General features: G+C 40.1%; 1 protein-coding gene across 1 annotated transcript in view; it reads left to right on the top strand.

Annotated features, from left to right (window-relative positions):
- EGFL6 (EGF like domain multiple 6) overlaps window positions 1–4,557 on the top strand; it is a 46,318-nt gene extending 41,761 nt beyond the window's left edge. The window contains exons 10-12 of the mRNA XM_072852868.1: window positions 1,091–1,177; window positions 2,562–2,827; window positions 4,014–4,557. Coding sequence (XP_072708969.1) covers window positions 1,091–1,177; window positions 2,562–2,827; window positions 4,014–4,109 — 449 coding nt within the window. The 3' untranslated portion in view covers window positions 4,110–4,557. The remainder of the gene's footprint in view (window positions 1–1,090; window positions 1,178–2,561; window positions 2,828–4,013) is intronic.
- Window positions 4,558–14,698: the final 10,141 nt, after the last annotated feature.

The following is a 14,698-nucleotide window of genomic DNA, read 5'->3' as shown; positions in this document are numbered from 1 at the left end:
TTATGAGAGCCATGGAAAAAAGCAGAATCCAAAAGGGGGCACTGAGAGATCGTATTGAGCTAATGCATTTACAGGGCAGCAGCATCCTCCTGGGCAGTCACCAGCCAAGTGGGCAGGGGCTGAAATGCTGGGACTGGCTGAGATTATTTTTAGGGCAAGGTGGGTTTCACCCAAAAACAATCCACAAATGCTTTCAAATCTTAAAGAAAACAAAACAAAATAAAATAGATAGATGTGCTGGCTGACATTAAGCGTAAAATACCGGGATTTTTTCCAATTCAGAAAGCAGGAGTCTCAGAAACAGGATTTATACAGTAAAGGTCTCTAAATGCCATGTACTGCACTTCTCTGTCTCATGATAAAACACATGAAAAGAAGAAGGATGCTTCTTTCTGAGGAAATTCAGATGGATGCATTATTCTTAATCTGATCTGTCATGTTTGCATTGCACAGTGTTTCTTTCTTTGTGTATGTAATGCCTTTCATCTGCACAGTCACAAAGGCTGTGGCGTGCTCTGGGTGATGCCCTTTTTCAGTGTGCTCTAAAGGTCAACTGATTTGGGCTATTCCCAGCTCCATGTAGTATAAGTATCAAGTGCTGACATAAAGGATTCCTCTCATGGGAGGCCAGCTTCTCTCTTTCAATGGATAGAACTGGAACTTGAGCATCTCAGCTGGTTACAACCACAGCAGTGTAACAAATGGAGAGAGGAAAGCTCTAAAGTTGGCAGATCCCAAACCATTTATGATGCTAGAGTTCACAACTAACACCTCCAACTATACCTGGCGATCAGCAGGCACTCATTATACAGAAATCACAGCATATAAACTCACGTGCAGATGGGAGATGGGCAGTAAAAAGACACAACAGATTTTCCTGTGAGTTAAAGAAAGAATTACTACATAAACTCTAATGCTTTCCTTTTTTGCAATTTAATCTAGGTCAACACTATCTGAACTCAGATCGTAGATAATTTTAGAATGACCTATACATTCATAACTGGTGAATAAAGAGACAATTATTTTTATCAGTACTTATGATATAGTGCTCCTCTTATCTCTGAGTCTCCATTGCCAATTCTTTTTTCAGTTGATTGCAGCTTCAGTCGAGGGGTCTGCGACTGGAAACAAGATGCTGATGATGACTTTGACTGGAATCCTGCTGATCGAGATAGAGGTATTTAAATATCTGTCCTCTAGCTATGCTTTGATTTGATAGCTCACCCCCTCCAAAAAAGGCGGACGGAGGGGAAGACAGAATCAAGAATTAGCTTTCCTATCAGCCAGTTATCTTTATAAAGAAAAAAGGAGGCAGAGAATGCTGGGAGTGGAAATCGTTTCTTTGAAATATCCAGTGGCAACTGGTAATCAGCAACACATTTCAACACACGTGAATCAAAAGATGAGAAAAGTGATTAGAATGTAACTGTTCAGAATTGCAGGGTACAAGGCAACGGAAACCTCATTAGTTACACGTCGTGTCTCTCCAAGACTGGTAGGGCATTTAACCACACATCTACCATTTAGATGGATGTGGCAATGTCGTCGCTCACATGGCTTAGACAGCACTGTGATAACTACTCAGAAGTCTCAAGCCCCGCAAGACAAACTAGTGATGGCATTCCTCAGAACGAGCCAAGGGCAGGGGGCTATTCCAGAACAACCAATACCTGACCTGGTACCAACTGCAGGCCTGCTAAAACCTGAGAAAGAGCTCCACGAATGCAATGTGTGACTGCTGTGCTGGTGTATATAAAAAGGTGTGGCTGAAGAAACTTGTTTGAAAGGATGTCTGATGTCTCTTACCCTGGGACACAGGAGATGTTGCAGAAGTTGCTGCAGTAGCGACCGGTGGATCCTGCAGATCCCCCAGGCCACTTGCTCCAGTTCCTACACACACATTCTCTCCCTCTTCCCTCACAGTCTTTCCATCCCAGTCTTTCTTCACTAATCCTTCCTCTCCTGCTCCATATATTTCCTTTTCCCCAAGTCCCTTCTCTGTGATGGCACTTCCAGGAAGGCCGTGCCCCGACCTTACCCCATCTCCCCAAATTTACATCTGCTGATTATGACTTTATTTATGGGCCCAGATGTTTTATCCCTTTATCACTTTGTGCGTCTCTGTCACTTCATTGGTCCTCCAGGATTTGGGGAATAAGCTATCAGTTCCTTTATGAGTTTGTCATCACTGCAGAGGGCAGCGGAGAGAGCACTGAGCTACCTCGAGTACTGGAAATGGTCTGACCACAGAAGCAGAGCAGCATGTTTCAGGCTGTTGCATTTGAAAAACTGAGATAGTTTTGCCTTTGAAAGATAGTGCAAGGAAGAATGACTGTAATTGCCAGTGAAATACAAACTCATCTCCTCTGTAAACTGATCTGACTGCCAACAGTGCAAGCTTATTCCTTGCAAAGTACACTCCCTGCTGCTTTTCTCCAGTCCGATTTTAAATTATTCAAGTAACACAGCTTCCACGTATTTTCTTAGCAAATATGTATTCAATTTGCTAATAAATAACACAAGTCCATTAAAGATGCATTTTCCTTTTTTTTTGTTACAAGGCGATGGGTACTACATGGCAGTTCCAGCTTTTGTGGGGCACAAGAAGGATATGGGGCGTCTAAAACTTCTCCTCACCGACCTCAGACCAAAAAGCAGCTACTGCTTGATTTTCAGTTATCGGCTTGCTGGCGAGAGAGTGGGGAAACTTCGAGTGTTCCTAGCAAACAAAAAAACTGCTCCTGTCTGGGAGCAGAACAAAGAAAAAGATGAAAGGTGGAGAACTGGAAAAATAGAGATATTTCAGGGGGCTGAAACAACCAACAGTGTAAGTATAACACAATTTATAAGCCAAATACCATAATCAACAGCTTAATTTCCTAATCCTTAAGTGTTCCACCAACTGTTTTATCGGCATTACTTACTGGCAATTGAAAGGTTTATCTGAAATGGGAAACAGGAGCACAGATTTTAGCAAGCAGAAAAGTTATTATCTGGTTGTAATTTCAGAACCAAATTACCCCAGTTGGTTAGAACATTGATGCCAGTAATCCTGTAATTTTGTAAAAACTGCATCAGATCATAAATTAACACAAACAGTGAAAATCTCTGTTTAATATCTCACGCAACAGAAGCATACATAGATTCCTGGAAAAATGAAAATTATCCTTGTTTCATAGAAGAGAATGCTCTCAAACCACACTAAACCAGATAATTAGTGCAAAAGGAGGCATCATGTATAATCAAGGGCAGGCAATCACCCTAGGAGCAGGACATACTAGCCAACAGGGAACACTGTGCGCAGAAAACTGCCTCAATCAGGGCTTCAGCGAGTTTCTCCTTGAAATGCTAGGGCCTGGTTTTCATTTATGTGACTGAACATTTTCAGTGCTGTGTAAAGGCTTCTACTGTACAATTGAATACTGTGAGTATAAATGAAATGCAAGCTCTTTTCAAGGTTCTTTGCACTGCTGGAATGATGTAGAAAAGCCCTTACATAAATGAGAATCAGACCATAAAATAAAACCCCAGGCATCATATTCATAAAAGTGAACCTACTCTCTCTATAGAGTACACATACTATACTATATATATACACTATATATAGAGAGATAATAAATATATATATATAGTATATACACCCAAAAACTAAGGATCCAAATAGACTGAAAATGAACAGTTGTAATGTCTTCAAGAGAAGGAGTGCACTAACATCACATACTGCGATAAAACTACATTCTTACAATAGGATTTCACTCAATTTGCATTTTCTTTGTGCAATGAAAATAAGTAATCTTATTAAAGGAATCCATTTGGTATTGTAAATCTGTGCAGAGGATTATCAGTCTAGTTCAAACGGAAACTCTAAAAACTGCAAGTATTTAAGTCATTAAGTCCTGTATTGTGATAAAACATTCCTCAGATATAGCATTATAACTAATTAACATTAAGAGTTGCTAAATGGTTGGATAAACTACATTTTCATTGTTAATACATCTCTTTTTTTATGACAGGTCACTTTCGAATCAGAACGTGGGAAGGGCAAAACTGGAGAAATTGGAGTGGACAATGTTATACTAATTTCTGGTCTATGCCCAGAAGATACCTGATAATGGATATTTGAGTATACTGGTTTTAATCCTATTTTTAATATTTGCCTTACTAGTAGTGTATTTTTGTATCATTTTCTTTATAAAAAGCCCAAAACCATTAAAATTGAACTTAATGCAGCAATAAAAACAGAAAAAACTGACATGTGCAAGTTGCACAGTACACTTTTTTATGAGTTATTCTAATACATGCTTTGAGTGTAGCACTACTGTATTTTATAATTCAAGGTCAGGGTTTCTAAAGTATTATTTGTTTAGCTTTTTTACAAGTTCTACATTCTTTTTTTCCTTAAAGTTCTTTTCAAGGCTATTCTTAAGTCTTCTATTTCATTTCTTCTACTCCACAAGAACATAAAGCAGTATTTAAGAGGATGTTACTACTTCTGGTGATGTAATTTTAACTTCCTACTTAGTGTGTAGATATTCAAACTATTCAACAAGTAAGAGGAAAGAGAGGAGCTTTATTTCCTTCTTGATGGAGCTATGCAAGTTTTAAGTGAAGTCATGTCTTTGAGGAATATTTTCATTACTAATAAAGTATGTAAAATATCTTGTTTGTCATCAGTGTCTGAGTCACACAAATCACTGTTTAGAAATTATCCCTTTATAGCTTTATAAGCATTTAATGTTCCTCATTAACAGATGATGTTACCAACTGATACTGAAAAAAAGAACAAAAAGAATGACCCAGTATTAACACTTAAGAAACTTCACATTATGTACTGACCTTCAGGAACAAATTGGTGCCTGCTGGATTGCAGACCTACTTTACCCCCCAGAGGTGTGAAAGAAATGTTTTCATTTTGCAGTAGACAGTGGTCACACAATAAGGCTCCTTCTTACACAATTGAAAAAAAAAAATCTTTTTTGCGAGTCCCTTCATATCCCTTCAAACTTCAGCAAAAGGGATGGAGACTATCCGCCATCCCCTGGAGCAGGGAGGTGGGCAAAACCTTCTCCCACAAACTAGGAGCTGCCACCCTGCCACCCCCCGCCACACTCGCCCACGCACACACACAGGTACACGTACACGTTTGAGGAGGGTCTAGAATCCAGGTTCCACCTTTTCTGAAAACAAGTCGAATGACAATGCTGTGGAGGACAAGACCATCTTCTTCCATGTTGTGATCTCTTCTCAAAGTACCTAGCGGTCTGAATCCCAAGAGGGCAGAGATGGCCACGGAAAAGCCCTGGTTCAGGCAATGTTCCGTTAAACGTGTGTGCATACATTTTCCTCTTGGTTAGCTCTGTGTATCTCCTTCTAGGCTGACTGCTCACTGTTTACCATTAGTGATGCTCTTTATTTCTTGTATGAAGAAGGGGACATCCAAAACAATTGCATAGAATTTTATAGAGAAACACTAAAGAACCGTGAAGAATTCAGCCTATACGAACCTAAGCTTTTTAACAAAATACAACTCCAAAAGTTCAAACACCTTGAATCGCACCTATGAAGCAAGTCAGGGATGCTTGAAACATTTCTTGTTGAAACACAATATTTTTGCACTTTGCACACAGCTGAGGAAAGGGTAAGCAAGACTGGAGATGTCTGGAAAGTCCCCAATAGCTATGTAATCAGGAAATGCTTGTTCTTTGTTAGAACTGGCTTGTGTTACAAAACAGGTGCTCTGAGAACTGTACGTGGACTTCAGCTTTGACATATTGTCCTGGTTTCAGCTGGGATAGAGTTAATTTTCTTCCTAGTAGCTGGTATAGTGCTCTGTTTTGGAATTTAGTATGAGAATAATATTGACAACACACTGATGTTTCAGTTGTTGCTAAGCAGTGCTTCCACCAGTCAAGGACTTTTCAGCTTCCCCTGCTCTGCCAGCTGCTCAAGAAGCTGGGAGGGGGCACAGCCAGGACAGCTGACCCCAACTGGCCAAAGGGCTATTCCATACCATATGGCATCATGCCCAGTATAGAAACTGGGGGGAGTTGGCCGGGGGGCAGCAATCGCTGCTCGGGAACGGGCTGGGCGTTGGTCAGCGGCTGGTGAGCGGTTGCATCACTTGTTTTTTTCCTGGGTTTTTTTCCTCTCTCGCTCTCTTGTTGTTTTCCTTCTCATTACAATTTATTATTATTTTTGTTGTTGCTGCTGTTCCAATTATTAAACTGTTCTTATCTCAACCCACGAGTTTTCTCACTTTTGCTCTTCCGATTCTCTCCCCCATCCCACTGCGGGGGAGGGTGAGCGAGCGGCTGGGTGGTGCTCAGTTGCCAACTGGGGCTAAACCACAACACATATGAATTTCTTTCCTGGTGTCTTTGGAGGTGCTGAGGAAATGACAGAATAAGGACTTGAGAAAACCAAATTCTCTTTAACCTCAAGCAAAGACTCTGGGAGTTCCAAAGTGAGGGGAAAGTTCCCTCAGTAGTGGATCGGATGCTGACTGTGATCTCAGGATGCTGGAAGAACCTGGTCAGAATGAGGCAGAAAAGTGAAACAAGTATTTTTCTGGACTCACTCCTCCTCGTCTGACTCTCTGAAGTTGAACTACTGTTACTGAAGACCAAGAAAATGAAAGATCAGTTTTAGTGACATCAGATTCTATGTGTAGCTTCAAACAGCAATAATTTACACATACACAATGCCCCTAAAGCCTAAGAAGCCTAAGAATTGTTACAGTCTCAAGCATTACAGTGCAAATGATATATTTGAACTATATATGTGGAGCAAACCGAGTCTACCTAAAAAAGTGCAGCTACGCATTTCTTGCATGTGCAGTTATTTGGCATGGAAAGATAACTACTGTCTGTGGAAGGCATAATGTCTAAAGACGATTTGCTCAATACACAAACAATAGGGAGTAAACAAAATGAACATGGTCTGATACGGAGCCAGATATGCCAATATTCATTTGTTGTTGGTTGAATTGTAGCCCACCATGAATCATGACTGTGACAATTACTTTAGTAGTAGCATTCCACCCAAAAGACAAGATAAAAAGAAAAGATTTTGCATTTCATGGAACCAGTAAGAAAATGATATGCACAGATCAGTACAGACTGCAGTAGCTGCCATAAGGCTTTCTGTAGTAGATGCCAAAGTTGTTTCTCATTTGGTTGCAGTGGATTGTCAGATACAAGATAGCTTGCATCACAGCAGACCATAAAAATCATTCTAGCATAATAAGATCCAAAGAGCAAAACTGAAACCTTTTTTGTTGTGATTAAATTCAAAGATAGCTTTTGCAGAAGCAACAAAATAAATCCATTACATATAGACATTCATATAAACCACATCAGCGCATCAGCAAATTAACTGGTATTGTTCGCAACATTCATTCAAAAGATGCAACTGCTCGGGGCAAAAGCTACATATTTCTCCTTCAGATGAAAACAACTAAAGGGCATATTATGCCCACAGTCATTAATGCCTCAAAATGTTCCTGACAGTTTTCCGTTACTGTGAAACATGAAATCCATTATCTACTTGATTATTTTAGACAGCAAGGAAACTGCGCTGGGAGTATTTTAAAATGTTACAAGTATGCTATAATCATCTGGCTTGAACTTTGATAACATCATTTGCAACTCTTAAGTCTGATAATAAATTTGGAGACAGTACTCTGCCTACAAGTTAATGGAAAAAAAGAGCTTCTAGCTAATTACCCAAATCTTTACTACATCCTTCAAAAACTACTCAACAGATGTGATCACTTAATCTTGAAGGCTGTATAACAAAAGGTTTCATTCACTTTTCTTCAACTGCCAAAAGAATTAAAGGAGACATTTCATTTTGCGAGCCTTGAACACATGAAAATGCTGAGGCATGTTCCTACAAGATGATTATCTTGTAACCTGCAACTGAAAGGAACTTAAAACATTTTCCAGCTATTACATTGCAGTGGTTTAACCCCAGCCAGCAACTAAGCCCCACACGGCCGCTTGCTCACTCCCCCCACAATAGGATGGGGGAGAGAATCGGAAGGGTAAAAGTGAGAAAACTCATGGGTTGAGATAAAGACAGTTTAATGGGGAAAGCAAAAGCCAGGCACACAAGCAAAGCAAAACAAGGAAGTCATTCACTCCTTCCCATGGGCAGGCAGGTGTTCAGCCATCTCCAGGAAAGCAGGGCTCCATCACGCGTAACGGTTACTTGGGAGGACAAACGCCATCACTCCGAATGTCCCCCCCTTCCTTCTTCTTCCCCCAGCTGTATGTGCTGAGCATGACGCCGTATGGTATGGGATATCCCTTTGGTCAGTTGGGGTCAGCTGTCCCAGCCGTGTCCCCTCCCAGCTCCTTGTGCCCCCCCAGCCTGCTCGCTGGTGGGGTGGGGGGAGAAGCAGAAAAGGCCTTGGCTCTGTGTAAGCACTGCTCAGCAGTAACTAAAACATCCCTGTGTTATCAACACTGTTTTCAGCACAAATCCAAAACACAGCCCCATACTAGCTACTGTGAAGAAAGTTAATTCTATCCCAGCCAAAACCAGCACACAGATGTTATTTTTATACATTAAATAAGGATTCCCCACTGCAATTTTTAAGGATCATAAAGATAAAGATAATGGAGAGATGCTTTGAATGACTGATTGCCGCACATATTTGCTTCATAATTGCTATATTTTTTTGGACAGAGTCATACACCTGCATGTACTGGAGGTATTGAAATTCATGACAATATATTAAGGAAAAGGTAAATAACAAGAAAGTGTGGATAATAATTTATTTGGTCATACGTGTACTGTTACATAAAAGCTCATCACAGCAAAAGATTTTTGATGGAAAAGAATTTCTAATTTTGGTAGTTATTAACCTCTCAAATCCCTGACTTTAAAATTTGATTTCAACAGTTAGACATTCAGTGTCTCTGACCTTCCCCCTTCCAAACCCCAGCCCTTCAGGAAGTGCACGTTATAGAACTTTTGAGAGCACACTGATTGTTAATTTTTTATTTGGGTAATACTTAGTCTTCAGTGATTCAGTAAAGCATGAAAGCGTGACTGAATGTTTTAGCATGTTCTTTCCCTTTTTTTTTTTTTTTTTTTTAGGGAATAGCCTAATACTCTGTCTGAAAATCCCTCAATTTCTTAAAATTTCTGTAATGTCTTATACCAATTTCTATTTCAAATACACCCCTGAGAAGAATATTCTCCTTAGACAGACTTGAGAAATCATTTTAATAGTGATCCTTTTAGGTCCTCAGATTAAAGCTAACTTTAATCCCACATTTAAAGTGTTTTATTAATTCATTTTAAAATGAAAGAAAAATACTTCAAAGCTAAGTATTATCTAGAATAATACAATTTGTGATAAATAATTAGTGTATTTGATGCCAATAGAAATAAGGTCTGAGTTAAAGGAAATAGCATTTCCCTAGACTTGCCTTAAAATAGTATTTAGTTCTTTTTCTTCATATATTTCTTTTGACTTCCACGCAAAGATGGTGCTTCTCCAACAAGTTGGATGGTGCGCAGGAGCACTGACTAGCTCCACAGACATGCTTTGTCAGGGCCCAACTCCAAGCGCTCCCTCAAATGATCCCTAGGCTGAGCTTGGAAGTCAAAATGCTGGAGGAACCACTCCCAGGAGGCAGTTTGCATGCAGCAGCCCCATTTTTTGTAGCAGAGAGGAGGAGGTGGCATGTTTAATTTCCTGCTGTTCATTCTGTACACAGACAATACCAAAGTTAGCAGCTCATTCAGCAACTTTAAATCTTCTTCCAGAGCTAACTGCCCTGCTCCATTGCTTTCTGCTGGCTGTACAGGGAACTTCAGGGAACTCTTTCTTGCTGTACAAGGAACATTAAACATCAGTGCTTAACTTTGATGCCCAAAATCTGTTTGCTGAACTGGACACCTCTGGGGTGCAGTCAGTAAATCTGACTTAGGCGGGTAAAGCGGGCAGTCGGAATCTGGCTCTTGATTTCAGGCCGATAGTTTTTCAGGCCAGCACACTGCTGGTTCCTTCAGGAGGAGAGTCAATGGACTTATTGGTGGTCATCACAGTTTGGGAGCTCTCTTCTTTAACACCTAGTTACTATTTCAAGGACACTGTGTGTGTGTATGTCAACAACTGCAGGGCTCACACAACAAATTCGTATTTGACTAACCAACATCAGACTGGTTCGCTGTGGATGCATAGCAGAAAAGGAGAGGCAGAGAGATGACTGTTTATCTCAATTTCTCTCAAGTTAAGTACTCTGTGCAGTACTTAACTGGGCAAGTTACTTGGCTTCATAACACTCCACTGACTCTGGCAGGATTTCTTCACAGATCCTCCTGGTAACTCAATTTCGGGTCTTCCTGGTGGTATGATACCCCCACCATCTATTGGTATTCCTGCCACGGAAGAGCCAGGAAACACATGGGAAATATCTCTCATTAACGCTACAGTTAACTTTACGTGCATCACCCGCATTCTTTAAGTTCAGTACCTTCCAGCTTTACAGAAAATGCACAGGGATCTCAGGACTGCCTCCTACCTACTGGCCCTCAAACAGCAGGCAGCTCATCTAAGGTATCCTTGATTTTCATTGCTAGCAGAAAGGCACAGCAGAGATGACTGCTACGACTACAGCATCTGCATCCAGTGTGCCAAGAGACAGGACAGGAGAGAGGCTTTAGCTTCGCAGTGCACGAAGACATGAAGGCATTACCATCGCCATAATGGACCAGCTGGTGGGTGGCAGTCGTATGAGTGCCCCACTCGGTGCCCAAGAACAAGCTGGAGTGGGTTTAACCCACAGTGGCTGGGGCACATGGAAATACACAGCATGAGCAGCCATAACGGCAGAGGTGAGCAGTGTTACTGCCAAGCTCATCCACCACCTGGTTCTGAAGTTTTTATCTGATCGCATGTAAGCAGCAGCAGTTCAAAGCCAGCCTAAGGAAATCCAGGGCCTGATCCATCTCCCTCTCAAAGCTGGATCAGAGCCTAGAAACATGAAAGTGACCCTTGAAACGAATAGCCACCCAAGACTTCTTTCTTTGTGTGAATGAACACTCTTCCCCTCAAACTTTGAGGGGAGGTACTCTCACAAAATGAAATTTGTCAGAGTCCCAATGTATGGCCCAGTTCTTGGATTTTCACAGTCTATGGACATGAGATTTGTGTAGAAATTGTGTATATTCTCTTCCATGTATCATTAAGGATGGAGGACGAGGTGATTGTTTAAAACACTTTCGTCCCCATTTTATTTCATTATAATGATTCACTTAATAGTGCTCGCATTATGTCATTTTTTTCCTTACTTGCTGGCAGAATGGTAAGGGAGCCTTTTCATGAACTGAGTCATATGTCTAGATCATAGACAGATTTTGTTTTTTTTCCAGAAACTCTAAAAACAATATAAATTCAAGACTTATTGACAAAATAACCTTCAAACTGAAGAAACTTTAACCTGAAGAAAGCTCTCCAGAAAGAACTACAGCACTGGACCACGAAATGAATGCCATAGTGAGGGCCTCTCTGTGGGCCCTTTTTTATTTCTTTCACAATTTGCTAGATCTGAGCACCTCTCTTAAGAGAGCACAAATCTTGTTATGGTATCCTGCCACTGAGACAAACTGGGACATAACTAAACACTGGAGGAAGTTGACATTAGGCAACCCAAGAACAGGAAAGGGAACTCAGGATAAGGGTCACTAATTGCATGGGAAAAATATGAAAGCCAGCCTCCAACACAGATATACGGTGAGGATATTTTCTTGTGTCTCGTTCTTACTTCTCCCTGACCATATTCATGTTTCCTCTTACTGCAAGATTTGGTATCTCAATCAACCAATTAAATAAACAAACCACTTTGAAAGTACTGTGTATTTCTGCTTTTCCTGCTATCCCAGCTGCCTTCCTACACACGATGGAAATGATTTTGAGGGCTTTATGCTAGAATAGATATAATTGTATACTTCCACTCAAATTGCGTACGGAGTTGAAAGTCTTCTTTTTGATGTACATTACCCTGCCAGGAGACAGATGCTTCATCTGGCTAGTGTCTGTTGGATTTGGGAGACAGATACAATTGCAAAGATGTGAAATCTCCTGCCAGTGACAGACTGAGGCATGAACATATTGGCCACTCAGGGCTCCCACAGGAATTCAAGCAGTTGGAAAGAGGTCTTCAAAATCGCTGCAGGATATTTTCCTAGTAGCCTCCCACACCTCCAACTTCACCAGTTTGCTATTTGCAGTACCTGTCTCTCTGCTTGTTGCTGCTGCTCTGCTACTCTGGGAACACCCTTTCCTGAACACAAGGCCATCTGGGGTCCTTCTCCTTAGCCCGTCAGTGCTGTGATTTATCATTCTTGGCTTTCTAGATTTTCAAGGATAATGTGATCTAATTCTTCCTAGGCAGGAAACACAATAATAAAAATAATGTTTTAAAGTCAATGCCAGAAAATGTCCATAATTCTGAACAAATCCATTTTATTCAGCCATGCTAATAGTTTCTGAACTGTCACCACCTTTCATTTTGTCTTTACAGTCATATTATCACAGAGATTTAATGCAAAACTATCCTGTGGCCAATTCAGTGCTTTACAAACCGATAAAAAAGGGCTGTATGAAGTATAAATCAAAAAAGATTATGGTTTTCTATAGTATTAATGGTACTTTTAATAATGATATTTGTAATTCTGCCTTTCTTTGTTTTTCAGTCAGGAGGCAAGAAGATTTTTTAATCATTTATAACAACTTTGTCATTCAAGCTTTTTGCTGAACATACGGAGACACATGCTGTTCTCAGCCATGTTTATGTAAATCTTTTACTCATCTGATTTCACTACTGACACTTTGATTTATGCTGGTGTTATCGAGAGCTGACATTGACTTTGCCTCCCTGTCTCGGAGTGTTTCTAGCAAGTGACCAGTTACCAGTTCCCTTTCAAGTTTTCAGGGAGGATACAATTTCCTTGATTCCTGTCCATAAGAAACAGCTGCTTCCATTACCTGTGCACAAGGTTTCAGAAGTTCAAACCACAGCTCCAGTGCCTGTACACAGGGATTTCAGAGGAAATGCCTGTCAGTCAGTCCTTCCTGCCACAACACATTTTGCCTGAGCTATTCTGAAGAGGCAGTTGTTACAATTCCAAGAATGGACAATAAAAAGGAGAGACTAAAGCTCATCCTTTGAAAAACAAATTAAAGAAAGAAGACTTTAAGGGAACTCAGACATATTTTGTTTCAAGTAACTACATTACAAATATTTTGTGAATGGGAATACATCTCTGCAATATTTCGTTGCTAATGTATTATCAATACACATCTTCAAAACTGGTAAAAAAAGCTTTTTATTTCATTAAAAGAAACTGCATATCACTATTGTGCTTTCAGTGACTGTGATCTCTTTCATAGATACGGCTAGAAGTTAATAAATAAACAAGTAATACTTGTGGCAGTTTTGCAGGATGTTTCCTGTTCGGTGGCAAGCCAGAACTGTTCACATGCGTTCTTCTGCTAACATTATCTTTTATGGAGATCACACGCAGAAAGTGCAAACCTGCAGCTCATTTAAACTCATAAATGTTAAATTTTTGTAGTATGTCCAAAATGATGTGTTGTACCACTCTGGGACTAGATGACAAAGCAGTAAATTACATAATAAAATAGCAGGCTGTTATGACATTACGACATGACATAATTTTAAAAATAAAATAAAAATATAAAAAATAGTTTTACGGAATAAATAATACCCAACTATTTTGTTTTGATTTTGTTTTTCTTTAAATAGAACCATTGTTTTAGAAAAAAAACTTTTTTACGGAAGCTTATTTGAAACTGATACTATTCTGTGCAAGAACCTTATGATGAACATTGTTTGACCAAACATTTTTCCAACTAGTTCTGTGGATATGTAACACTTTATCAGCTGGCAGAATATCTCACTTCATTGAATAGAAGCCCATGTTTTTAGAGAAGCAGATACTTATCACAGCCAATACTGAAGTCTCAAGGAAGTTGTCACTGTTAAAGTAGCACTGATTTTATTCTGGAGAACCATGCAAACACACAGATGTACATATATATCATTACACACATATACACACGTATGAATATAATGGGTATATAATTTTTATCATATTTTTGTTTTGTTTTACTTCAGGGGTAATTGAGAAAAGCATTACTGTCTCTGTTTTATAAATGGGAAACTGGAATAATGATCCCTTATTCATTAGACCAAAGATGATTTAATGGAGATGCCTGAGCAGTCCTTTGAGTGAGGAACTCGCCTCCAGGAGAGGCATCCTCAGTTTTGATCCCTGCTCAAAGGAGGGCTAATCACAAGGAGCAAGTCATGCTCCTTCTTGTGCCTTCCTGCCCAGGTAGCTCTGTGCCTCTGCAGTAGGCAAGGCACTTTCAGCTGAGGATATAAGGAATCCTATGCGTACCACGCTCACAATCATACAGACAATCTTTAACAAGGTTAAAGAAAACTAGCATTCAAGAGCCTTATCCTGGGAGCCCCAAACTGAAACTAAACTGCAAACTCTTGAATATTGCAATGATAGCTGCTGCTGAGCTCATGACATAAGTACACTGCAAAAATCCTTAAAAATATGTAAGATAGGCCATTGGATGCCATGCCACATTTGGACCTGGAAGGCTTGGACTGCGTTCCTGTTCTGCTACTATTTTATTGTGCCA

Source organism: Ciconia boyciana, chromosome 1, assembly GCF_034638445.1.
Source record: "Ciconia boyciana chromosome 1, ASM3463844v1, whole genome shotgun sequence".
In the NCBI taxonomy this organism is placed as follows: Eukaryota; Metazoa; Chordata; class Aves; order Ciconiiformes; family Ciconiidae; genus Ciconia; species Ciconia boyciana.
This window is presented reverse-complemented; position numbering and strand designations above follow the sequence as displayed.